General features: G+C 44.4%; 4 protein-coding genes across 5 annotated transcripts; all 4 read right to left on the reverse strand.

Moving 5' to 3' along the window:
• Positions 1–1,537: 1,537 nt before the first annotated feature.
• LOC141020560 (uncharacterized) lies at positions 1,538–5,664 on the reverse strand. Its single transcript, XM_073511614.1, has 8 exons — positions 5,533–5,664; positions 5,356–5,442; positions 5,104–5,241; positions 4,345–4,497; positions 3,431–3,532; positions 2,399–2,566; positions 2,233–2,312; positions 1,538–2,032 (listed from the first exon to the last, which is right to left on the reverse strand). Exons 1-8 carry the CDS (start codon positions 5,662–5,664, stop codon positions 1,972–1,974), a joined length of 921 nt encoding a protein of 306 aa, XP_073367715.1. The 3' UTR covers positions 1,538–1,971.
• Positions 5,065–6,782, reverse strand: LOC109757043 (uncharacterized). The gene is made up of 3 exons (XM_073495903.1): positions 6,541–6,782; positions 6,391–6,444; positions 5,065–6,259 (listed from the first exon to the last, which is right to left on the reverse strand). The coding sequence occupies exons 1-3, from the start codon at positions 6,665–6,667 to the stop codon at positions 5,961–5,963; spliced, it is 480 nt and encodes a 159-aa protein (XP_073352004.1). The 5' UTR covers positions 6,668–6,782; the 3' UTR covers positions 5,065–5,960.
• A 3,218-nt stretch (positions 6,783–10,000) lies between these two features.
• On the reverse strand, positions 10,001–17,439 carry LOC109757042 (uncharacterized). Its single transcript, XM_020315860.4, has 12 exons — positions 17,208–17,439; positions 17,026–17,079; positions 15,981–16,157; positions 15,738–15,869; positions 15,481–15,620; positions 15,162–15,248; positions 14,915–15,043; positions 13,732–13,884; positions 11,968–12,069; positions 11,101–11,268; positions 10,932–11,011; positions 10,001–10,402 (listed from the first exon to the last, which is right to left on the reverse strand). Exons 1-12 carry the CDS (start codon positions 17,263–17,265, stop codon positions 10,354–10,356), a joined length of 1,329 nt encoding a protein of 442 aa, XP_020171449.1. The 5' UTR covers positions 17,266–17,439; the 3' UTR covers positions 10,001–10,353.
• A 956-nt stretch (positions 17,440–18,395) lies between these two features.
• LOC109757040 (boron transporter 4) lies at positions 18,396–24,353 on the reverse strand. Of its 2 annotated transcripts, XR_002231426.4 has the most exons (15): positions 23,905–24,088; positions 22,897–23,007; positions 22,704–22,786; positions 22,422–22,614; positions 22,195–22,333; positions 21,942–22,116; positions 21,281–21,447; positions 20,991–21,164; positions 20,637–20,732; positions 20,430–20,546; positions 19,776–20,098; positions 19,361–19,628; positions 19,107–19,235; positions 18,856–18,993; positions 18,396–18,748 (listed from the first exon to the last, which is right to left on the reverse strand). XR_002231426.4 is itself a non-coding variant. In XM_020315859.4 (14 exons), exons 2-14 carry the CDS (start codon positions 22,998–23,000, stop codon positions 18,716–18,718), a joined length of 2,001 nt encoding a protein of 666 aa, XP_020171448.1. In that variant the 5' UTR covers positions 23,001–23,007; positions 23,905–24,353; the 3' UTR covers positions 18,396–18,715. The 2 variants fall into 2 exon arrangements, 1 of the variants encoding a protein (XP_020171448.1); XM_020315859.4 differs by lacking the exon at positions 18,856–18,993 and having other exon boundaries at positions 23,905–24,353.
• Positions 24,354–24,479: the final 126 nt, after the last annotated feature.

Consider the following 24,479-nt stretch of genomic DNA (forward strand, 5'->3'; position numbering starts at 1 on the left):
CATTGTAAGAAAAATGCTATGTGCCTAATCTAGATGATCATGTTCTCATTTTTTTCAATCATGATTGCATTATATATTTTTATGTTTTGTGCTTACTGTGTTTTTTCATAGGTTCCGGCTGCAACGTGCAGGGTATCTACTAGTTACTTCAAAGTGCACACACACTTTTTTACGGTTGCGAGCGGCCGCTACGCGACAGCCTGTCCTCTGTTTCTTTTGTTTGGCCAATGCGCTCATGCATATGATGACAGACATTCTCACTCACTTGATCCAGCGCTCCTCATGTTGCATTATGCATCCTCCCTTGCATGTGACTGATTTAATTAACTATGTTTTATACAAATTCAAAAAGCCATACCTTTTAAACCATGTGTCGGAATTCAGATCCGTTTTCACCGTTAGAATCCCCGAGATGAGATCTTTGAAACTAGACCATGCACTGGTATATTTCAATGAATTTTTTCCAATGCCAATTTTGGTGCTATACGGTGCAACTGTATTGCTACATGATGCAACTTTGAGACTGCATGGTGCAAAAAATTCAAAACCAACTTTAGAACTGCATGATGAACTTCCTATGCAACCTAGCAACCATAACAACCAACTTTTTATGATGTCCAACTAGTTTGCTGCCCCAGCCAACTACCTAGTAGTCAATGTGCAACTCCCCTCGCTACTAATGGATATGTAGTTTTTCACTCCTCGGACACACTGCCCCACCTACCCTACCAACAATGTGTGCAACTCATTCCCCTCCCTCTTTCGTGGATGTGTAGTTTCAGTTGGCAGGGTAACAGATGGAGTTGCACATACTGCCCTAGGCAGTTGGCCGAGGCGACCCGCAAAGTTGCACATTTCACAGGCAGGGATAGTTGGATGGCGAAAATTGCACATTGATGAGGGTAGTGAAAAGTGGCATATAGACACGGTTACAGGAGTTGTACACTCTCGTCGGCATAGTCGCGCACGCACAACCTCGGATTTCTACACACTTGTCGGCATAGTCGCACATACGCGGCCGAGGAGGTGAACATTCTCGCCGGCATAGTAGCTTACGCACGATTGCAAGAGTTGCACATGTGCGGCGGCATAGTCACACACACACACACACACACACACACACACACACACACACACACACACACACGACTACGGAGCTGCACACTCCCCTTGGCATAGTACCTCACGCATGGCCGCGGAGTTGCACACTCTCATCGATATAATCGCACACGCATGGTAGCGGAGTTGTATATCTCACTGTTAGGGGTTAGTTTGGGGTGGAGGTGCCATCCGTGAAAAACTGCACATCCAGTAGGGGGAAAGTTGCACATCGACGTAAGTAATTGCACATCAACTGCTAGACAGTTGCACCAAACAGGGAATAAATTGCACATAATTTTTTTCTAAAACATGCTCACCCGGGATCTAGTTTCGAAAAGTACGTCGAAAGAATTCCTATGGTGAAAGCGGATATTAATTTTGATGTTTGGTTAAAAAATTATTAATTATTTTAGAAAAAGAAAACCAGACTTAAATGCGTTCACACCTGTGCATATCAGTGAAGAGTGAAAATTGCACATTCACGAGTAGCGAGAAAGTTGCACAACGACTGTCATATAGTTGCATATTGACTGCTAGACACTTGCACCAAACGGGGATTAAACTGCACAAAAAATTCATCGAAACATACCCTTGCGGGATCTAGTTTTGAAAAGCACGTCGCATGGGTTCCAACAGTGAAAACGGATCTTAATTTCGACGCGCGTTTTAAAAGTTACGACTTAAAAAAACACAAATTAAATGCATTCACATATGTTCACATGGGTGCTTTTGTATTTTTTTTTCTGTTTACATTTTACATTCCTAATATAGATTATATTTTTCCTTATATGGATCAGGAAGACAAATTATTTTCTTTTATGGATTATTAGGGGACCAAATATTTCCTTTTTGGTCAGCCACTCTGGATCACTAGGGAGCATCCGGCCGCTCCCTAGATGCGTTCATATTCGTCATGAGTTCCCTAGCCTTCCTGCGAGAAAATGGAATAGAAACGTCAGCTTTACCGAAATCCGTCGATATGCAACTCAATACCTAGTACTCATTCTTGGGTTGATATCGTTAGGTACACAAGTGGCAGATAAGAAAGAAGAACAAAAGTACTTTGCCAGCCTAACATCATAGCAGCATTTGGAGGACACTCAAAAGAGACGAGCATAAGAGAGTAGTTACCGTAGTTCACGTTCAATCTCAGCACTCTGAGGATCCAAGTTTTGTGCATCCAACAGAGCATCATAGGCTTGTTCATACTCCTGGGTGTAGAGAAAATCAAAGAAAGTGACCAGACTGAAGATCAGTATGAAATACGACACTGGCAATGTCAAGTAGCTAGACTCACCTCGAGTAGCATGAGAGCTGCACCTTCACGGTAGAAAACTTTTGCCCATTGAGGTCGCAACATTCTACACCTGAGAGCATCTGACAAAGCACCTTCACCATCTCCCGTTAGCAGTTTAGTAAGACTCCTGTTCGCGTACAGTGCTGCACTCTCTCCATGACTTATTGCCTACACTCAACAGAAAGAAGACATGGAAATATTATTCTAAACTTAAAATGGTGGCGTACAAAAGTTTTTTCTAATGCTTATTCATGGACAGGTAGAAAACTGTCTAAAAGCTTTACTACTAGGTACTCCCTCCGTAAAGAAATATAAATAATATTTCTTTACGGAGGGAGTAATATACTGCAGAATGGGGTAGACATCAAATCAGACACGTAAATAGAAAAAGTGGACAGCCATATAAAATATTTATATGAGCTGAGAAGAAAAAATAACTTCAATTTCATGGATTTGGGAGATGTAATAAGTCAACGAAAGTTTGACATGTACAAATTATTTAAAATATGTTTCTCAACTGAATTCAAAATTTACTTACTATGCATGACCTGCGTGAGTTAATTAAGACCAGTCTAAATCAGTGACAAATTACATGAAATCATGTCAACTACATACATGGCAAATTAACAATTGATATATCTAGAGAAGTATGAGAACTAACTCCATCTACATCTGACCTATTTGTTGTTCCATATCCCTAATAATATGCATCGAGAAGCAGGCAAACGTAGCTTTTACTCATTCCTTGTCACCCCCTAAACGGGCTCCATGAGAAAATCTTCTTTCACTCTACTCAAATAGTAAGATGCATGACTTTAAACACATTCTTAATGTATACTCTCTTCAAATTATATTAATTTTAGATGGGCATTGCTCAGATCCAGTCGTAACTTTAGTTGATCTAATTAGAGTATATAGTAAGAAACCCACTTAGTAAAAACAGAAAATGCGCATAGATTGGTTAATTGGTTCCTGATTAACAAGCAAAATCTTACCACCTAAACTATAAGAGGTTAAGTAAAAGAGGGTTACCATGTCATACAACTCTGATGCCAGCTTATAGTCCTTCTGCTTGAATGCTATATCAGCTTGTAACTTTAAGAAACTTTTTCTTCTTTGGCAATTCTTTTGATCCTGGAAAATACATAAGGAAACAATGAACTGAATGTTCGAATTTTGGTAATAATGATCATTTACTATGATAATTTGTATCGTGGAGAAATTCAACAAGATTGTGTTCAACACTCTAGTTAGGTGTCTATACTAGGTGGGTAGCTCTTTGACATGCTTATGCTACTGCTCATGCTGCTTCGCATGGGGTGTCAACTTAGTCTATGGATTGGTTGTCCAACACCCACCCTAGCTAGGCGGAGTTATTTTTCTTGTAACCTTTGGACGTGATGGTTTGTGTGTATCTTGCGAAGGCGGGACTGGGTTTGTACTCATTGTCTAGAGCCGATCTTATTGTGTTTGTACTTTCCAAGCTTGGAAGTAGCAAAACTCTTTTACTCAATGATTTTTACCGAGTTTGGTTAGTATTTTAAATTCATTACAATCCGGAGTTTGTTTATTTTGTGTTGCATTAACGAATTGATAGTGCATACCACACATGGGTTCATTATGTCTATTGTTAGGCAGCCCTCTTGTTAGACCAGGGCTAGATGCTACCTCAGCATGATCACATTACCCTTCTAAATTACAGTTAATTTGTTATAGGCTAGTCAGGAGTTAAAAAAATTATCTTTATGATTATCACAAATTGGGAAACCTAAGATTACACCAATAAATAAGTCGTGGTTATCTCAATGTACATACAATGTCATGCATATAGTAACCATAGTTTATAATAGCACTTAATGGACAAATTCAGAATAGAATACCAAAATTAAACTTAAGCTTTCAAGCAATATTCAGTAGTACAAAACAATACACGAACAGAAACATACCAGTGGCTTTTTGGCTTCAATCTTTGCATGAGAAATTACACCCTCAATAGTCCAGTTTGGGACATTTGGAATTGGGGAAGTCAAAGGAAACAGCATTTCAACCTCTTCCCTGCAATCACGTGCCGCAGCAAGCTGTACTGGCAACCAACCCAACTGGGCAACGGAAGGAAAAATAACTGTCATTCATTGTCTAATTTAGAAATGTCATTCAAAAAGGGAACCAGTTGGGATATAGAAAAGAACATGAACATTACGCCGTTTAATCAATGCAAGAAATGTAATATTATCACAAAGTTAACAGTATCTAAGTACAAGTAAATAGCAACATTTGTAGAATAAAATAGCTTTGGTACTTCAATAGGAACTCAATAACTGACAATCAACGGAAAATGACAAATAGATATAAACCATTGAGAATTGGGATGCATCCCAGTGCTAGACTTGCAATCGTGTCGCCGCGCTCACCGGGGTTCAATTGCCTGCGGCGAATTAATACCACATTATGGGAGGAGCCCTCATAGAAACTATTTGCTAAATGATACGGATTGTTTTGATGCAAGGTAAGACAACTTTACTAGGCACAAGGTACAATTTCCTGTTAGTATAATCAACGGCGCAAAGCAACCTAAAAGCATTCCCAAATAACTCCCCATCATAATGAGAAAAGTTGTATAAAAGTACCACTGAAAGCTTTATGAGAATGCGGCGATATGTTGCATAGAGACCAACAAAATATATAGAGAAAAATACAAAACATACATCATCAGAAACATTAGCATCTGCTCCAACATCCAAGAGGAACTGAATGAAGTTGGTATAACCTCCTCGCGCCGTAGCAAACCCCAAAGGAGTGAGACCGAAAGTCTTCCAATTAACATCGGCACCAGCCTGTGAAAAGGATTGTGCAAATGAGTATTAGCAATGATATCTCCATGTACATCAGAGTATAGAGATGGTAGAGTAAGCAAAATTACAACATAGATATGGAGGAATAATCCAGAGAATTCTAACCTTAACGAGCGTCTCCATGCATTTGAATGAATGCTTAGTAAGAGCCATAAAGAAGGGACCTCCCAAACAATGGACACTGATATTAGGCTGAAAGACGGATATTGTGTATTAATAAATGCAGGTGACTCAAGATTTTATTTTTGAGATAAGAAAATAAGAAAAGTGAAGGACATATACATCTGCGCCGTGGTCCAACAAAATCTCCAATGTCTTATCTTGTCCGCTTTCAGCAGCCAGAAAGAGTGGTGTTCCACGACCATAGTTTATGTCGACTGGAACTCCTTCTGAAAGGAGGAACTTTGTTACCATGCAGCATCCTGTGATAAACAAAAATGATCCCATAAGTCATGTTCTAACAAAACATTTAAACAAAGGGAGTGTACTAGCAAAGCCTATCTAGTAAAACGACCAACTTCAAGAAATCATGTGTGTGCCTGTGCACGCGCGCGCGTGTGCATGTGGGTGTCAGGGTGAAGAACCTTTAGCCGCAGCATGGTGAAGAACTGTGCGTCCTTTGTCATCTGCTTTCGTTAAATCACCACCACGATCAAGAAAATACTTAACGGTGGCAACATCACCGGACCGAGCAGACACCATAAATGGAGTCATACCTGTGATAACATAACAAGCACATCGTCAACGCAATCGAAGATATTATGCATGCTGGCAAACATTGACATGGAAGCCACCGGTTTTAAGCATGAAGAAAGCGATAGATGAAGACCTTCAGCACCAGCTCCATATCCCGGAGCATTCACATCTCCCTTGAGCTCCTCCACCAAATACTTGCTAACCTCCAGTTGGGCAAACATTGCCGCGGCGTGCAACACAGAAACCCCATCGATGTTGAAAGAAAAAATCGCCGATGGGTCACCACTTCCTTTGGTAAGACTCTGTACAATGCCTTTCCCAAAAGTAAACACCATCACAAATAGACCAAATTAGCAAAGACAGAAGACCAAAAGAAAAGAAGCGAGAGCGTATGTGAAATTACTATACAGCAATTTCATGAAGTTGAGGGGAGCAATCTGATACCTTTGAGGGAATCGAGGTTTCCGGCGACGGCCGCTTTCATGAGAGCCTTCGTATCTGCACACGCGCGCGCACAGTCAGAATTTTAGAAACGTAATCAGGGGTCAGAAAGAAGGAGGGGAACGAACGCGGGAGCAAGCAGTCAGGGGCTACCTTCGAAGGAATCTTTCATGGGAGCGTCGTCGTGGATGCCGCTACCTTCGAGGGGATCGTTCATGGGAGCCTCGTTGCCGGCGTCGTGGGTGTCGCCAGCGGATGGGCAGTAGTTTAACTGAGACATGGCCAAGGCTAGCGATCACCGTCGATCGAAGGCTTCGTCGGCGGCGGCGACGCGGAAGGGGATGAGAACCCTGCGCTGCGCTGTGGTTCGGAGAATCGGAGTTGGGGTTTCCCTCTACTCGGGTGTTGAGTCCACGCACTTTATATTGGCGGGCGAGGAAGGCGGGGGCGCGGCACATTGGCTGGGCCCGGTGTTGGTGGACACGAATCCCTACTCCGTATGTGGCTCGTGCGCCCGCCAACGGTTACGAAGAGCAGGTGTATCCACGACTCCGTGCTCAGGTGGGTGTGGCGCGCGCGCAGGTCCGAGGACGAGCAAAAAGGCTGCCGCGAGGAACCGCAGGCGCGCGCTGTTTCGCGGGACTCCTCGAGCAAATCGTACCCCTTGGATTTTGAATGGATGGGCCAGATCCAGCGCTGCAGGAAACTTGCATAGAACTCTGCTGCTACTGCCTTTGCTTCGCTGCAGTCCGGGCCCTTCTTTGACTACCCCTTCTGCAGGCTTGGCCGCTTTGACTAAGAGTGACCTTTGCCCCAAAAAACACAACTAAGAGTGACGTCTCTGTGATTTATGAAAAACTACTTAATTCCACCGGCTGATTCCTTCCTCCCGTCAACCGCCTCCTCCTCCTCCGCTCGACACATGCTCCTTGTGGGGCATGCCCCCTGCCAACCTCTACATTTTTTCTCCTTCGCACCTTCTCTTCTTCATGTTTCCCTTTCGTCATGTGGGGCCTCGCCATGTCGGCTCTGGGGATGGGCTCCCTACGGCGACCACCCATCTCCCAGCTGCCACAAATCAAGAGAGGATTCTGACGTCGACCAGGCATGCGCATCCGCCAATCCCAACACTGATGCAGCATCACCGACGTCGTCATGGAGCATCCAATGAAAGCAGCATTGAGCGCCACAGGTGGTACGATGGAGCTTCTGCGCTTGGTCGTCAGCATTGTGATAGAGCATAGTGTGCGGTCGCCAGTGGCAGAGGACGAAAAAAAAATTTAAGGTGGGGCGGACCTTGCACTGACAACCGTTGCGGCAACACGTACGCCAGCCAACAACGGCCTCTAGCAATGCCGCTACGCCGCTACTGCTCACATGTCGTAGTATAGCCAGCTTGGAGAGCTAGGATTGAAGCAACCCCGGGTAAAAGAAATAAGTTCGACCACATGAAGTAACTTTGTCACTTATAACTACCCAAAAATACGTAAAATTCCTGAAAAATACCTCAAATTTACAAAAGAAGCTCAATTTCTTAACAGATCTGCAATTTAAACTCAATGCTCAGCAATCTAACATAAAATGACTTTGGTATAAAAATGCTTCAATTTAGTTCAACAACGCATATATGAATACATACACTGGGACTGCACACACAACCATTTTTCAATTAAATTCAATTCCATGCACGATGCATTGTGAGAAAATTACAAAGCACGAAAATTTGAGTTCATTGTCACATAAGCAGATATAAGCTCCTGCATAAGCTGGCTATACTACGTCCAAAACCTGGAGCCAAGCACCGGTTCTCGTATCTCCTCATGGCCTCATCTAATAAAATTACCAAACGGTGATACGCTCTAAGAAAATTACCAAGGATGAATAGACATTTACTCTTTTTTTTTTAGAAACATGAATAGACATTTACCGAGCGACAAGGAAGCCGCCAGCCAAACGATACTGACGCGCTTGGGCCTTTCTTTTCTGGCCTTCTGGGTTGTGCTGGGCTGAACCCAAGCCCCATACGACCATGTCCTCTTTTTTCTTCCCAGCCATCCAGCGATGTACCCTGTACCCTCGACCGGATGCGTACGCAGCGACGCAGCGTACCTGTATATAGTCTTGCGCCAAATCAAGGTAGGGCGGGCGCCCGACCTCGCCCTACCGAGTCCTCCGCCTGTGGCGGTCGCCGGTACTGCGATGGAGCATCGCCGGCTCTGCGACGACATCATGATGCAACGGCGACCGCAACGGGGCAACAACTCCGGTGATGTTGCACAGCCACCGGTGTTACAATGGAGCATCACCGGCTCTACGACCATTGTTGTGATGCAAGTTACTAGGCGAGCGACTACCACTGCAAATGTCGCCGAGGGTCGATACTGTAGTGGTGTTGCAAGCTGGTCGGGCATGGCTACTAGTTGGAGTCACGTGTGTGCTGTGTTGCAGCATTCTTGGTTGCGGCGAGCGCGGCATTTGTTACGAGCTGGTTGTGTGCGGCTGTTCGTCGAAGCCACATGGATGCTGCATTGCAGCATGCTGCTCGGTCGCGGCAAGCTTGCTAGTGTTTTGCTACAAGTCGACCGGCGGCGCAACTCCAACAAGCGGGTGCTACGAGATGCTGCATTGCAGCATGCTCGGTCGCGGTGAGCTTGCTGATGTTTTGCTATGAGTCGACCGGTGGCGTGACGACTCCAACAAGCAAATGCTACAGGCTGGCAAGCATGCGCGAGGAACCGGGATGCTACTTTGCAACTTACGCGGTTGTTGCCGATGTGTTGCGGGAAGCATGGAAGGTGAGATTGAAGAGATAGTGAGATCAACTCAAAAGGAGGGTCAAGCGGACCTATTCGGGATTCAACGGCTACCGAGGCAGGTGATTCTTTCCCAAGATCAATCGGCTGACACCTAGCAGTCCCCTTGATTTATTGGGATCACTTTGCAAATCGGATCAGTCAATGAGGATCTAGTTAAGCGTTAAACAACATATTAATGCTACGTGCATGACCCTCTCAGTTATTTATAAATTGGTGGATTCTATGTTGAGCAAATACAATACAAAATTAGAGCATGATTGGTTTGGTGAAAAAAGTGGCAGGCCAATCGGCACTGCCAAGTATTGACTATGATTACCAAGTTGTCTACCAATCTCACATAAAATTTCTAATGTCTGACAGATCTTGGTATTTTTAATATTTGGCAATGCTAAAATTTGGTTAGCCAAGTATTGGCAGTATAAACCGATCATGCTCTAAAAAGCATATCGTCGACAAAAGCAATGTCACCGTACATGGCCAACCGCACTCACGGCCCGACGACTTCAACTTCGCTGCAACTTCACAGAAAAGCACCTTTCCACCGCCACAAGCATATTTAGCAGCCTGATCAACACGACAACACCAGAGAAGAGAAGACATGTTCAAGAGAGCGGCAGGCATGAGCAGCTCCGGTTCTGAGAGAACGGCCAACATGACTTGTACGCTGCTGAGCAGCCTCAACCGCAGAGAGGTCCTATCAATTTCCTGCACCCATAAGCCCCGAAAAGCTTCACTGACGGTGCGGGCACCCTATGCACTTTATCAAAAGGTTGGACGCAAAGACAGACACACAATGGTACCGCAAAAATATGCTCTTATTTGAGGGAAATGTACAAGAACCAGACACAATAATCCACCCTACTTGTATACCTGAGAGACCGAGTGATCATGAAAGATAAGAAGCCTTGCACAGAAACTGGATAATTGGAATTGCATACATACTCATCCAAAAGAAAAGGAACTGGCCACTATGATCCAAGGGCCAGACAAGAAAATCTCATCTCCTTAGCAATCTGAAGACGCAACATTCGCGACACGTTTCAGCCTTTTGGTTCAAATAAAAAACACAAGGATTAGAAGTTGATGCTGACTCCACTTTTAGTAAGAACCGGCACATGTTGCAGCCTGCAGTTCAACACATGCACGCCCTTCACTGCTCGCCTTCAGCAGGATGATTCTTCATGAGTTCCCTAGCCTTCCTGCATGAATTCGAAACCATAAGGAATGAACTGCACAAGTCCTTCACTATGCAGCCCAATAAGGAATTGCACTATACGTGACTGAGACAGAAGTGGCACATAACAAACAAAAGAAGCTCTTCAGAGGCGTCTAAGATTGCACTAGTGGCTTTTGCCGTGATAGTCTAGTGTGCTACTACTGCTTCCCATCACTATAAAAGCACTTTGCCAACCTAAAATCACTTTTTAACCATACAAAACAGCTGCATGTATTGATTAATATAGAAGATTACATCGCCAAAGATGGCCCGATACATACAATGCTCAAAGAACACACGACCAAAGGAACGCCAAACCGGGAAGGACCTAGCCATACCTAGACAAATGCAAAGTAGGAGTACAAGTGTACAACATGAGGGCACGGAAGCAACAACCATCAGCGCATGCAGCGCCAGTTAGTGTGACAACAGACCCCCGTACCGAGCCAACCTAAGACCATACTGGTATCGGGAAGATACTCAGAGGAGATAAGCGTAGGAGAGTGGGTTACCGCAGTTCACGCTCAATTTCAGCATTCCCAGGATCCAGCTTTTGTGCATCCAAGAGAGCATGACAGGCTTGTTTATACTCCTGATGCAGAGGAGATCAAAGAATGTGGCCAGACTGTAAGATCAATATGAAACAAGCCATAAGTGAAGACACCGGCAAGCTAGAGGCACCTTGAGTAGCATGTGAGCTGTAGCTTGACGGTAGCAAGCTTTTGCACAATCAGGCCGCAGCATTCTGCACCTGAGAGCATCTGACAAAGCACCTTCACCATCACCCATGAGCAGTTTACAAAGACTCCTGTTTGCATACAGTGTTGCACTCTCTGCATGATCTATTGCCTACACTCAAAAGTTGGTCATGCAAATATTATTCTCAACATAAAATGATGGCATAAAGTTTCTTTTATTCTAACGCTTATTCATGGAATGGTAGAAAACTGTCTAAAAACTTTAGTAATTTACTACCCAGTAATACTGCAGAATGGAGTAATTGAACACGTTCTCTTACTAGACTGATTGGCTTGTTCAATTTACATCTACGGTCAATTTGGATATGCAGTCAACAATCCTAAGTAGACATTACATCCTAAGTAGACATTACATCGAACACATTAACAGAAACAGTAGACAACCACATCAAATATTCATATTAGCCAAGAAGAAAAAATAACTTCTCAGAGATTCTGGAGATGTAAGACATCAGCGAAGTTTGACATGTGCAAATAATGTCAAAGTGGTTTCTCAACTGATGTCAAATTTGCTTACTATGCATGATATATGTCAGTTAAGATCGAATTCAAATCAGTGACAAATCAATGTTCATTTATCCATTACCTTGTACCTTTTCTGTTTTGGGGCCATTCAAAGCTCATATTTACATTAAAAATAGTTAGATATCCTAAATGGTTAACAATGTAAATAGAGTATAGTAAGAAAACCTAGTTACTAGTAAAAAAAACAAAATGCTCTTAAATTGGTTCCCATTAACAGAAAAAACTTACTATCTAAACCATGACAGGTTAAGTGAAAGAGGTTTACCAAACCATACAACTTTGATGCCAACTTATACTCCTTCTGCTTGAATGCCGTATTAGCCTGTAACTTTAAGAAAGCCATTCTTCTTTCAACGTGCTTTTGCTCCTAGATAACACATAATGAAACATGAATTGAATGAGTGGATTTTGGAAATAATCATCAGTTACTATGATAATTTGTATCCAGAGAAATGCAATAACATTTTGTTCAACATTCTCAATAGTTTGGTGTCTAGGTGGCTATCTCTTTGACATGATTATGCTGCAATGCCTACTGCACATGCTCCTTGGAGTGAAGAAATCCTTTACTGGTTCTGAAGCTCAAAGTTCAGCTGCAGTCCAAATTTAAGCTTCCAAACCGGCATAAGGGGCAAATATTTCACTGGTTCAGAGATTAGCTGTGCCAGGTTTTATTTGAATCAAACCAAAACGTCAAGGTCTTAAAGGGACTCCTTTGCAGTTATAGGTATATAAAGTATCCTAAAAATGAGGAACAGTAGGCTCTCTACTTCAAAGAAGTATGCTGCTGTACAACCGTCCTTCTCTTTATCATTGAATGTTGTCGGCAAAGTTAGAACAATGTTAGAATCTACAAAACACCAGGTGGGGCCACAGAACAAGGTGTTGCTTCTTTCACGGAAAGAACCAAGGAGAATACATCACATATGTGCTCGCCTGTTAGGTACATAATGCGATAAAAAAAGGACTCAGAAATATACATGACAGATAGCATTTGCCCAGGCATCAAGAATTTAGTCACGAGAAAAGAGTGCAAGATAATTTTGTGCTGAACTAAAAATATAGTGTTCATGTGACATTATTACTAGACTAGATGCTAACGAAGCACACCCTTTACATGATGCTGGTGTATTTTCCAACCATGGTATAGTATCAATAATACCATAACTATGAACCATCTTCAAGCATCTCACTATTCTCTACACAACATAAGCTTATGGCAGTTAATAGAATGAACTCTTTTAAGATGCTCCACCTTACCTCACCAGAAGTAAGGTAAGGTTTAAATATGAGTCGTTTATTGATAGAGATTAGTTTTGGCCTCGCAGAAATAATGCTAATAAGCAACCGGTGGCGTATTTAGGCATCTAATAGATACAAATCCTTCCATAACAAATGGTCACAATTTTCTCTGGAAAAAAAAGGGTAACAGTCTGACAATCGATATACAGTCAAAATATTGATGTGGGATCTTTATCATGTTCCAATTAATTGGTGTGAATCAACATCCAATCCACAAGTGACATACTTGATTACATAGCTATCAATAGACTCCTAATGCTCATTAATAGAGGACTCTTCTAATCAATGATCTTTACCAATTATTCAGCCCAAAAACCTGAGTGTGGTTAGCATTTTATATTCATTACAGTAGAGGGTTTGTTTATATTATTGTGTTCTGTTACCAAATTGATAGTGCATTCCACACATGGATTCGTGATGTCTACTGTTAGACCAGGGCCAGATGTCTCAGCACGATCATATTGCCCTTCTAAATGACAGTTTGTAGTTTGTTCTCAGCTAGTCAGCAGTTAAAAACTACTTTTATGATTATCCCAAGTTGGGACACCTGAGATTACCCCCATAAATAAGTCGACATTCTCTCAATGTACATATGGTGTCATGGATATAGTAACCACAATTAATAATAACATTTAATGAACAAATTTAGGGCTGAAGAACCAATTAAAGGTTTACCTTTCAAACAATATTCAGTATAAAAACAGCATAAGAACAGAAAATAACATACCATTGGCTTTTTTTCTTCAATTTTTGCATAAGAAATTACTCCCTCGATACTCCAGTTTCGGACATTTGGAATTGGGGAAGTCAAAGGAAACAACATTTCAACTTCTTCCTTGCAATCACGCACCGCAGCAAACTCTATTGGCAACCTACCCAACTGGGAAACATAAGAAAAAGTAACTGTCATTTATTTTAAAATTTAACAACATCATTCAAGAAGGGAAACATTTGGAATATAGGAAAAGAACATGAACATTACGTAATGTAATAGTATTTTTTAGAAAGAAGCAGGATCTAAGTAATATTTTTAATCAAATGTATCAACAGGGAATTTACCCAGCAAGCATTTTCAAATATTCAAACTGCCAACACAAGGTTTCAATGACAGGAATTTGAGCAAAAAATATTTTGTGGTGTCCCACTTGAGTCTCCATTAAATAAATAGATAAAACGCGAGGAGAAGTAGCTTTACATGTGGTTTTTTAGCAGGTTCTTCAACTGATAGTGGCATCAATATAAACAGGTACTTTGAGTAAAAGAATGAAAACAGAATACCAACAGCAGGGATGACGAACATAAAGTAAACTAAACAAAAAGTAAATTTATTTATTGTCTATTTCATGGGTACATTTGAGAAATGCTGCTACCCAGAATTGTGAGATCTCAGCATCTGATCAACTGTTAAGTATGCATCGATATATGTTGCGAACTTGTTCGATACAAGCAAGTACCAACATTTTTAGAAGGGTATATGTATATATGCTGGAACAGAATAGGCATACTTCTTCAATAAGAACTCACTAGCTGACAATCAACAGAAAGTGACAAGTCTAAAGATAGACAATTGCAAATTGGGCTGTATCCTAGTGGTGGACGTGCGGTGGTCTCACCCCGCTGGCCCAGATTCAATTGCGCTGAGGCTAATTAATATTTCATTATGGGAGGAGCCCTGATAGGTCTATTTATTAAATGATATGGATTATTTGGTTGAAAGGTCGAGCCAACTTAGGCACAAATGCGATTTCCCATTAGCGTAGTCAACGACATAAAGCAAACCTAAACTCATGCCCAAATAACTCCCGAACATAATAAGAAGAGCTGTATAATATTATCAGCAGAAGATTTAATAGAAAATGGTGATATGCTGCATAGCTGTCAGAAAAAAATATTAAAAATACAAAACATACATCATCAGGAATATTAGGATCTGCTCCAGCCTTCAATAGGAACTGAATGTAGTTGGTATAACCTCCTCGCCACGTAGCAAACAATAAAGGAGTCATAGCACAACCCTTGCAATTAACATCTGCACCAGCCTGTGGAAAGGATTGTGCAACAAAATATCCATGTACATCAACTTATAAGCATGACAGAGACCATGGAGTGGGCAAAATTACAACATAACAATGAAAAATCAATCCCAAGAGTTCTTACCTTAATGAGTAGCTTCATGCACTTCAATGAACGGTAAACAAGAGCCATACACAGAGGATTTCCCATACCTTTGACAATGACATTAGGCTGAAAGAAGGTATAGTGTATTAAGAAACACGTGGTATGATAACTCAAGATTTTATTTTGAGATGAAAAGGGTATCCTAATTTAAAAGCTTGCAATCATATAATACTGATGTGTTTGGTGTTTCAGGCGATTACATAGTAAGTGGACCATCCAAATCCTAATACTGAACTAAAAACTATTTGTGCAAATTAACGCTGAATCGAGGGAGATAGGAAAAGCGGAGGCCATGTACGTTTGCATGGTGGTCCAACAAAATCTTCAATGTCTTATCCTGCTCATTTTCAGCAGCCAGATAGGCTGGTGTTCCACGGCCGTAGTCTATGTTGACCGGCACTCCTTTTGAAAGGAGGAACTCTGTTACCTTGCAGCATCCTGCGGTAAACGAAATGGTTCCATCAGTCATGTTTAACCATAACATCTACTAACTAGTAGTAGTAGAACGACCAGCTTGAAGAAATCATGTGTGTATGTGTGGTCAGGGGGGAGAACCTGCAGCCACAGCATGGTGGAGAACTGTTTGTCCTTTGTCGTCTGCTTTCATTACATCACCGCCACGCTCAAGAAAATACTTGACGGCAGCAACATCACCAGACTGAGCAGACACCATAAATGGAGTCGCACCTTTAATAAAAAGCACATCCTCAACACAACCGTAGATCTCATACTAACAAACATTGACATGGCAATTGGCCAACACCAATGTAAAAACTGAAGAAAAGGATTGAAAAAGACCTAGAGCTGCTCCATATCCAGGAGCATTTACATCTCCCTTGAGCTCCTCCACCAAATACTTGCAAATATCCAGATGGCCAAAGCATGCCGCGATATGCAACACAGAGAGTCCATTGTTGTTGAAAGAAAAAATCGCCGACCGGTCACCATTTCCTTTGGTAAGACGCTTCACAATACCTTCCACAGAAGTAGACATGATCACATTGAAGACGCCAAAACCAAAAGAAGAAGTGAACAGTGAAACGGGCAACACATAATGATCTGACACATTAATTGCTGGACAGTCACCCAGTGAAAATATTTAGCAGCACATCATTTTAGAGTAATTGACTAGACTGTAAATTTATACTATGTACTTGACAATCAGATGGTTTCATCCAAAGTTTGCACATTTGTACCGTCATCCATAGTTTGCACATTCATCTAAACTGAATCTGCATATGTGTCTGTTGAGATCAGTCGATGCTAGCGAAACATTACATTCGACAGAGCTGAAAGGATACAGTAACAAACTGTTGCGAGTAAACTGTTCTGGAAGGCGGTGGACACCGTAACACTACGCAAGATAACTGAGCAAGGCATCAAAAGGGAGGAATGCAGCATGTTAGTGATCTAAAGTAGTGATCTAAATGGTCTTATATTAGTTAATTGACTAGACTGTAAATTTCGATGTAATGGGCAATCAGATGGTTTCATCCAAAGTCTTCCCATTTATACCATCACTTCTTTAACTGAATCTGCCTATGTGTCTGTTGAGATCAGTAGATGGTAGCGAAACATTACAATCGACATAGCTAAAAGGATGACAAACTGCTGCGAGCAAAACATCCGACGGTAGTACAGCACTATAACAGCTTATATGAAGAAAACTGTTCTGGAAGGCGGTGGACACCCCTGTAACTACACGAAGATAATAACTGAGCAACGCATCAAAACGGAGCAATGCAGCATGCCTGAACAACAATCTCGGACCCCGCGGGCACAGCGTACGCACACAAACTAAGCAGAGGTGAGGAAAAGGCACAGGAGAAGAGGAAGAGGCTACCTTTGAGGCGGCCGAGGTTGCCGTCCATGGCCGCCTTGATGAGGGCCTTCTCGCCTGCAGACACGCGCGCACGGCCGCCGTTAGAAAACGCAGCCAGATGCCAGAGGGGGAGGGGGGCAAACAGCGAACGTTGGAGCGAGCACTCATCAGGGGCCAAGGGGCGCGCCGAAAGCCGTACGTACCGGCGTCGTCGGCGTCGCCGGCGGGGGGGCAGTAGATGAACGGAGCCGGAGCGTCCATGGCCGGCGATCTCGCCCGCGGATCGGTCGGAAGCTTCCCGGCGGCGACGACGGAGAACCCTGCGCTGCGGCCAGCGTGGGGGGTTGGGGCCCGTCTTCTCTCTCTGTGTCAGCGCGCTGCCTCTTCCTAGCTTTGCTTTGGTCTGGACTCTGGAGCTCGCCCCGTTAAAGGTGGCGCAGCGGATGGGCTCGGTGTTGCTGCCGCACCGGAACCACTGCTCTGCTCTCCAGTGTACGTGGCTCCTGCGCCCGCCGTCGGCGTACCAAGACCAGGTGCATCCATGTAGAGGGCCAGTCGACGGGCGACGCGTGTGCGCCAAAAGGCTGCCGCGCCGAACCGTAGGCGCTACTCCGCTGAGCTCCTCGAGCGAATCGCAGGCCTTGGGTGTTGAATGAAGGGACCAGATCCAGCGCTACAGCACATTAGCCTAGAAATGGTGCTACTGCTTTTGCTTCGCCGCCGTCTGCGTTCTCCTGTGCCTACCCCTTGTGGAGGCTAGGCCGCTTTGACTGCAGACGTGGAGCTCAGACTTGCTGATCAGTGAATACTGTAGACCTATTGGATTTCCTGAGTGTGTACTCTGGTTACAAAAATTACCAGGCCAATTTCGTTCGAGTTGAAACAAATTGTGAGTACCGAAACACTAGAACTAACACCTAACTTAGCCAACAAATGGGCAGCGCCATTAGCCGTCCTCCGAACCCAGGTTAGCCTGAAATCATGGCTTTGACCTCTTCGACCGTCCTACAGGCGATAGATTCCTCTCCTTACCTTCTTGCATCCCAGCAACCACCTGCGAGTCCGTTTCCAAGTGCAGCTTCCGTATGTCCCTCTGTATGGCTAGCTGAATCGCCTTTTTGCATGCCAGAAGCTCAGCCATATCCGGCTTGGAGCAGTCCGGGAAGAAGTGGGATGCAGCTCCCCTGAAAGCTCCATCTTCGTCCCTGAAAATCACGCCCCCACCACCGCTCCAACCGGACCTAGCCATAGCCCCATCAACATTAGCTTTCACCCAACATCTGGGACACAGTTACCCCAGATTGTATTCAGACGAGATCCCTAATATAGTCTAATAAAGTGGGGTTTTGAAGTTCGAAAAACAAAACAAAACAAATTGTGAGTACGCAAAAGAACAAAGGTCACAGAGCAAGCTAGATTTTACACAGGTCACAGAGCAACAGTCTTGGCAATACCTAAAGGGCTAATCTGCCTACTTGTAACCATTACTAGTAGTACTATTCTGGCAAGTTCCCCCTTCCACATCCAATACACTTTCTTCAGTCTGCTCTCACTGCTAATCACCTGAGCTTTACTTCCTAGCGTACACGATCACAGCTCATCCGAAAAGCGCTAGCTACAGTACCATGCACATTACTGAACAATGGCGGAAATGAACAATGGCTTCACGATAATCTACACAGCCTCGGACCTAGGGACGTTTTTTCCATCTTCACACGCTTGGCTGAACTGCATTTGAGTGGACCTGCACGGGGGAGTTTGAAACTGTCAAATTCAGATAGATGGCATCAAAATGCAAAACCCCTCTCTTTCCCAGAAGAAAAAAGAAGGTGTAGAATAGGATGAACTCACGACGGGAACATTTATGAATTTTGCGCCCGTGAAATCTGCCCATGACAGGCACAAAAGAAGCATCTACTGATATGCGCGGTACTTGTTCTTCCGTAAAAAAAGAAAAAACAGCTCAAAAGTTCAATCGGTTGGCTGGACCTATGTGAAGCCAGCAGAAAGGTCAGACTGTGAGCCATCACACTATAATAGCACCTACGGTTCCACGTGCACTTGTTGGTACTGCAATGCTATATATGCATGCCATTGTTTACCTGAAGGTGCCTTTCTTCAGGATGGCTTACGGATCTGTGCTTCAGCTCTCCACGGTTTGTTGTGAGCTCATCCAATATTTCAGAGTCGTCTCTGCTGTCACAGCTTCCTGAATTTGAGCCATCTTCCTCCTGCGTGACGATACAAGAGTTTCAGAGTAACATAAGATGGACAATACACCTTGAGGCGTTGCAGAGAATGAAACGAAGTCTGGACAGATAGAAAGTTTAGCCGAGAACCCAAGCTGAACTCGTACCAGCGTTTGTTCATGTGGGACACCTTCAAGTTCTTCGTACTCGGCTGCGTCCAGTTCCCGCAAGTCATTGGGCTCAAAGAACTTTGGGAGTAGGTGTTGCCTGATGAGAATCATAATGAAGAAAGGCAGCGGGAAGAGGATCCCTGCTACTGGTATCCATGTTATGCCGAAGCATATCAAGAGATACACAAACTGGAAGACCGTAAAGGCAGATATTGTTCTTGAAGGCACTGACTCCACGAAAGATGCATGTGGGCCTTCCAAGACCCTGCAAAGGTTACAACGCTGCGTGTTAGTGCAATCTGTTACTATTAATATAGTCCCTGTATCTTAGCGAAAATGGTGTGATCCAAAAGGAAGCACACAGCAAGTTGATTTGTTCAGATGAGATGAACAGATGCAGAATAGACATTACTTGTAGCGTCGGCTTGCTCCAATGCACAGAAGCTGCAACCTTTCCCAAAACTGGTTCCCAGGTAGGCTATCAATGGCCATGTAGGCAAAGTAACCCCAGAGGACCGAAGTTGGTATCATCTTGATAACCGGCATAGCTCCCACACAACCACCAACAAGTAAGGATTGCAGCAGGTTGCTTAGTCTCTGTTCGTTCACGCGAACAGGCAAATGTGCTTCGATATATTTGCTAGGATCAAATTCTCCAGCCAACTTCCCTTCTTCGTCACCTTCCCGCAGCACAGCATCCTTCAAGCTCTTCAAGTCCTTGTCAACAGAATTAGCCTGCAGGCCATTTTTTCAGCCATATGAGTATGTACTTTATGGTATTTCCTTACAAAGTTAATAGAAAATATTAACATTCAAATATTTACTGAAAAGAAACTAATGCATGGAAACATCAAGGATGCAGAAGCAACTACATGACTTTAGCCTACAAGTCATTTTGGTTTTTCCTCTAGTTTATGCTCTCTCCAAAAAAAATCTTCACCAAATTGCAAAACATGAGAGGCGGTGCCCCCCCTGGTGCAGTAACATTACATTCGCTACAAAAACCTAAGGTGCTGTGGACAACAAGGGGAAATTAGATAGTAAGATAACAGACTGAAAGACTCACATTCTGGTTGCTATCCATTTGGATGAACACTTCCTGCATCTTGCCATAGATTTCCAAACTGCTCGCACGGTTTGACATGCCCTCTTTGGCAGTTTGAAGCATCTTTTTGCGTAGCAACTAAATTGGCAGAAAAAGAGAAGATGGGTAAGCAAATCTGACTACCGTAGTCCGTAGCATATGACGCAGATCAGTCTGCATTTCACTAACCTGCCCCTTGAGGACAGCAAGGCTTCTTGTATGCATTGGGGACTGAGGAAGTACTCCATTTGATGGAGGAATGCCAAGCAAACCACATAGTAGGACCTGCACCGTTAACATACCGCGAGAAAAGGAAACACGACATGGTAAATCAGAATTTGGAGCTAAAATGCAGTCAGGTCTCAGGATAAATGGGGAGGGGAATCTTTTCACTATTTTCAGTTTTTCACTAAGGCGGGGGGGGGGGGGGGGGGGGGGGGGGGGGGGCGCCCCCTATTTGGAGGGGTGTCTATGCATACTTACAAAAGAAGAGTCTCTGTAAATAAACACATTATCTGATAGAATGATTTAGACACCACATACCATGAATCCAAGTACCAAAATGTCATAATGGTAGGCAGAAGGCTTCTTCAAATTGAACTCCTTTTGCTGAGCCAACTGTGAAGCTACACTGTGATCAAAGAAATAAAGTCCTGCGACCATCAAAGCAGGCACGATGGCTGCAAATATATATGTTGGAGGAACAGAAAACAAATCCTGAAAGTGAAAGGCAGGAAAAATTCAGAATTATGGCATACAATACATCTTTACTAAGCTCAGAGACCATAAATAATATTTCCACATCTAGCATCACAAGTAATTTGACTTAATACCTTTGCTACGGTCCAATGTCTCAGTGAGATTGACTCCCAGGGAAGTGGACTGAAGAGCCTCCTAGGCACTCCTGAAGGGACTTTGCTTGGTAGTGTAAATGAAAATGCTGTCCACACAATCACCATCAGCGGTACGCCATAATCGGCAATGAAGCTTCTAAGCCATCCTGCAAATGGCACTCAAAGGCACGGTGATCAGTTGATGTGTGCATGGATATTAAAATAGAACTAGAGCTTTATATATGATTTTCCCTGGTCATAAATTATATTTTGGAAACATCTACAAGCTGATTCAGAGTACAGAGAAAGATATTCAATCGCTGAGGGAACAGAATTTTAAAGCTGCCCCTATTTGGACTACTACAAGTGTTCCAAAGAAAATAGGCCAACCGAAGCCCAGATTAATATGGGCCAGTGTTGATCCGACCTAATCCAACCCCAAAGGAGCTCATGGTTGGCCTAGTCTAAGCTCAAGAGTGGGCCTGAACCAGGGCCAATCCTAAGTGTTGTCCAGGATTTAAGAAAATGTTCCCCCTCTATCACATCACCAGTTGAAAGGATGTCGTTGATTTGAAGATGTGTGGTGTAACATGGGAGTTCGGTTTGCACTAAACTATAGATAAAACAAGATAAGGGGAGCAACAGGAAACGTGTGACCAACCTATGCCATACAGCCATGACCTTGCACGCCTAGTCTTCAGTGCAGTGTACAGCAAGCCAATGGAAAATATAACACCAAGTAGGCCATTGACATAAATCCACTGGAACTGGTATATGGGTGAGCTGGGGTCAGAAATCTCATCATCTTTCGGCATACTGAACTCGCTTACAATTCCCTGCAATAGATAGGGTCCCGTATTAGGCATTTTCAGCAGGGCAGAATAAAGAGCTACGATTTGCTGCACATGGCATACCTTGATAGCTTGTTGCAGGAAGAGGACGGTGATAAGCATACCAAAAAGCTCTCCTGCAACCCTCGTGAATCTGCTTATAACATTGGAAGCATTGAACATTGCCAACAGAAAGAGCATGATAGCAGTCCAAATGCAGACCCTGTCAACAGCAACCAAACACAGAGAGCATTTATGTATACGGTACCGAAGCTATCACAGGATTGCGTGTACTCTATGCTAGGACCTACCATCCAGCCCAAGCCAAATATAGCTGTTCTCCCAGATCTGGCTGCTTCTTGGCGAACTTGTAAAGGTACGTGTACATTATAATGGTAGGTTCGGCAACTCCGACAATCAGGAGGGGTTGCCCTCCAAGAATAGCGTGTATTATCCCACATATCGCCGTAGATGCCAGAGTTTCAACTGTGCTTAGGATACCATCTGTAACAGATCACCTCGTTCTTGTTAGAGATTGGGTGGCATTCAAACCTATGTGCTGTATTGTGCTAATTAAGAGGGCAAGCACTCACCTGTTTCGTTGCTCAGCTGCTCTCCGAAGGAGATGACAGGGAGTGCAGAGGCAAAGAATATATACATGGTAGGTGCCAATATCCTGGCGAATATTGGAAAGAAGCATAAGCAAATGGAGCGATGCAGTTTACATGTAAAAATCCAACGACTGGGCTGCAGATGATCTGGTTCGATCTGTTGAAACAAACTAACCTGAAGCCAGTTCGGAGCCCTGCAACCCAGTCGTCCTTGTACCAAGACGCTCTCCCTTTGACATCGCCGACGACCCCCTTGAAAGGGTTCCCTAGTAGATCCATCAGCTAGCTGGTCACAGAACCTTGAGAGAATCAGTAACCGTGCCGAGAATTTCCATGGAAAATGGAGATGAGATGAATCAAAACCGTGAACAGTCGCAAGGAAAATCTGTCCAAAAGATTGCATTTACTTTGACCCGGGGTTGGTACTACTACTACTACTAGTAATACTAGTGATTGCACGGATGTGCTACACCAAAGGAAAGGACGGGACGGGGTAAATTATTGCATACACGACTTGGCGAAGAACAAGCAGCTCATCAGCTCACCTTACAAGTCAGAAAACACGTCAACCCAAGCTGCCATGTTTGCAGGCGATCAAACTTTGCCATAAAAACACACGCACGGCAAATCGGCCGCGGCAGGGATGTGGAAACAGGAGCACTGTGCTACACTACAACTGACGCAGGCAATAAAATATAGTAGGAGTATTTCCGGAGGGAAACTGCGGTCTGGGAAATGGACATGCAGATCCAAATGGAACCCTCTCCGCGTCCACATGCACATGGACCGGAGCCAGAAACATTCGTTTGTCCGCATAGCTAAGAACAAGTCGAAGATTCTATCTAACTCCAAACGGATCAAAACCGGCAACTAAAACCCCGGAAAAATCCACTCGTCGAGAATCGGTCACACGCCGCAGGCGCGCGACGGCTGATGTGGTCGTTGTTTTTTACCGAAATTAGTCCTCCACGATACGGACGAACTCGCGGACAAAAAAGGTCAAATGGAACGGGGAACCACCCCCAAAAACCACTGTAAAACCCGCCGCGTGAACTCTACATCGAGCGTCTGCCGGCGACCGGACGACACGGGTGAAGCGTGCATCTCGCGCGCTCACGGATCTGCTAGGAACGAGACCGAGACGCGGATGGAGGGGAGGGATCGGAGAGTCGGGGGGCCGTACCGGTGAGCACGCGGCGTCGGCGGCGGGCGCGAGGGGTAGGAGGGGGAGAGGGACGCGGCGCGCGGCTCCGATCGGCAATGCCGGCCCTCGTCGGCGCGGGAGCGGGGACGCGCCCCGGAGGCGGCGGCGCCGGTGGGGACTGCGGGGTTACGCGGCGCGGTTTTGGCTTCTCGAGGAAGCGCCGCGATAGGCGGCTACTTATAGCGGGCGGGCGGAGCGAAACAAATGGAGGCCGGGTGGAGGGGAGAGCAGCAGTAAGAAAGGTGGGTGGGGGCCACCGGCGGTGGAGGAGGGGGTGGAAGGAAGAGCGTTCCGATCGATCGATTCTTCTTCTCTCCTCTTCTAGTAGTACTGCTTGTTGCTCCTCGTCTCCCTGGCGAGTGGGGGCGGGGGAGGGGAGGCTGGCGCCGGGTTGGTGGGGCCCGGTCGCGCCGACTGTGGCGGATCCTGGCCGAGTCGGCGGGCGTTGCCGGTTCGATGCGAATGTCCCGCGGCACGGCGCGTCGTGTGCTCCTCTGTCAGTCCCGTGGGACCGGGCCGGTTGGCGAGCCTGAGCCTGACTGGGCGGCCCGTCC

Source organism: Aegilops tauschii, chromosome 3 (genome assembly GCF_002575655.3).
Source record: "Aegilops tauschii subsp. strangulata cultivar AL8/78 chromosome 3, Aet v6.0, whole genome shotgun sequence".
Classification (NCBI taxonomy): Eukaryota; Viridiplantae; Streptophyta; class Magnoliopsida; order Poales; family Poaceae; genus Aegilops; species Aegilops tauschii.

What these genes read in the sequence shown, in the direction of transcription:
- LOC141020560 (XM_073511614.1), bottom strand. Translation starts at nt 5,664, where the DNA reads ATGGTAACAAAGTTCCTCCTTTCAGAAGGAGTTCCAGTCGACATAAAC. An exon ending in ATGCTAATGTTTCTGATGAT is followed by an intron (nt 4,498 to 5,103) that starts GTATGTTTTGTA and finishes TCCGTTGCCCAG; the next exon opens with TTGGGTTGGTTGCCAGTACA. An exon ending in GAGATTGAACGTGAACTACG is followed by an intron (nt 2,033 to 2,232) that starts GTAACTACTCTC and finishes ATTTTCTCGCAG; the next exon opens with GAAGGCTAGGGAACTCATGA.
- LOC109757043 (XM_073495903.1), bottom strand. Translation starts at nt 6,667, where the DNA reads ATGTCTCAGTTAAACTACTGCCCATCCGCTGGCGACACCCACGACGCC. An exon ending in CATGAAAGATTCCTTCGAAG is followed by an intron (nt 6,445 to 6,540) that starts GTAGCCCCTGAC and finishes GCGCGTGTGCAG; the next exon opens with ATACGAAGGCTCTCATGAAA. An exon ending in AAACCTCGATTCCCTCAAAG is followed by an intron (nt 6,260 to 6,390) that starts GTATCAGATTGC and finishes CTTTTGGGAAAG; the next exon opens with GCATTGTACAGAGTCTTACC.
- LOC109757042 (XM_020315860.4), bottom strand. Translation starts at nt 17,265, where the DNA reads ATGGACGCTCCGGCTCCGTTCATCTACTGCCCCCCCGCCGGCGACGCC. An exon ending in CATCAAAGTTGTATGGTTTG is followed by an intron (nt 11,269 to 11,967) that starts GTAAACCTCTTT and finishes TTTTGAGTGTAG; the next exon opens with GCAATAGATCATGCAGAGAG. An exon ending in CAGCTCACATGCTACTCAAG is followed by an intron (nt 11,012 to 11,100) that starts GTGCCTCTAGCT and finishes CCTCTGCATCAG; the next exon opens with GAGTATAAACAAGCCTGTCA.
- LOC109757040 (XM_020315859.4), bottom strand. Translation starts at nt 23,000, where the DNA reads ATGGATCTACTAGGGAACCCTTTCAAGGGGGTCGTCGGCGATGTCAAA. An exon ending in TCCTGCAACAAGCTATCAAG is followed by an intron (nt 22,117 to 22,194) that starts GTATGCCATGTG and finishes TATCTATTGCAG; the next exon opens with GGAATTGTAAGCGAGTTCAG. An exon ending in GGAGCAAGCCGACGCTACAA is followed by an intron (nt 19,629 to 19,775) that starts GTAATGTCTATT and finishes TAACCTTTGCAG; the next exon opens with GGTCTTGGAAGGCCCACATG.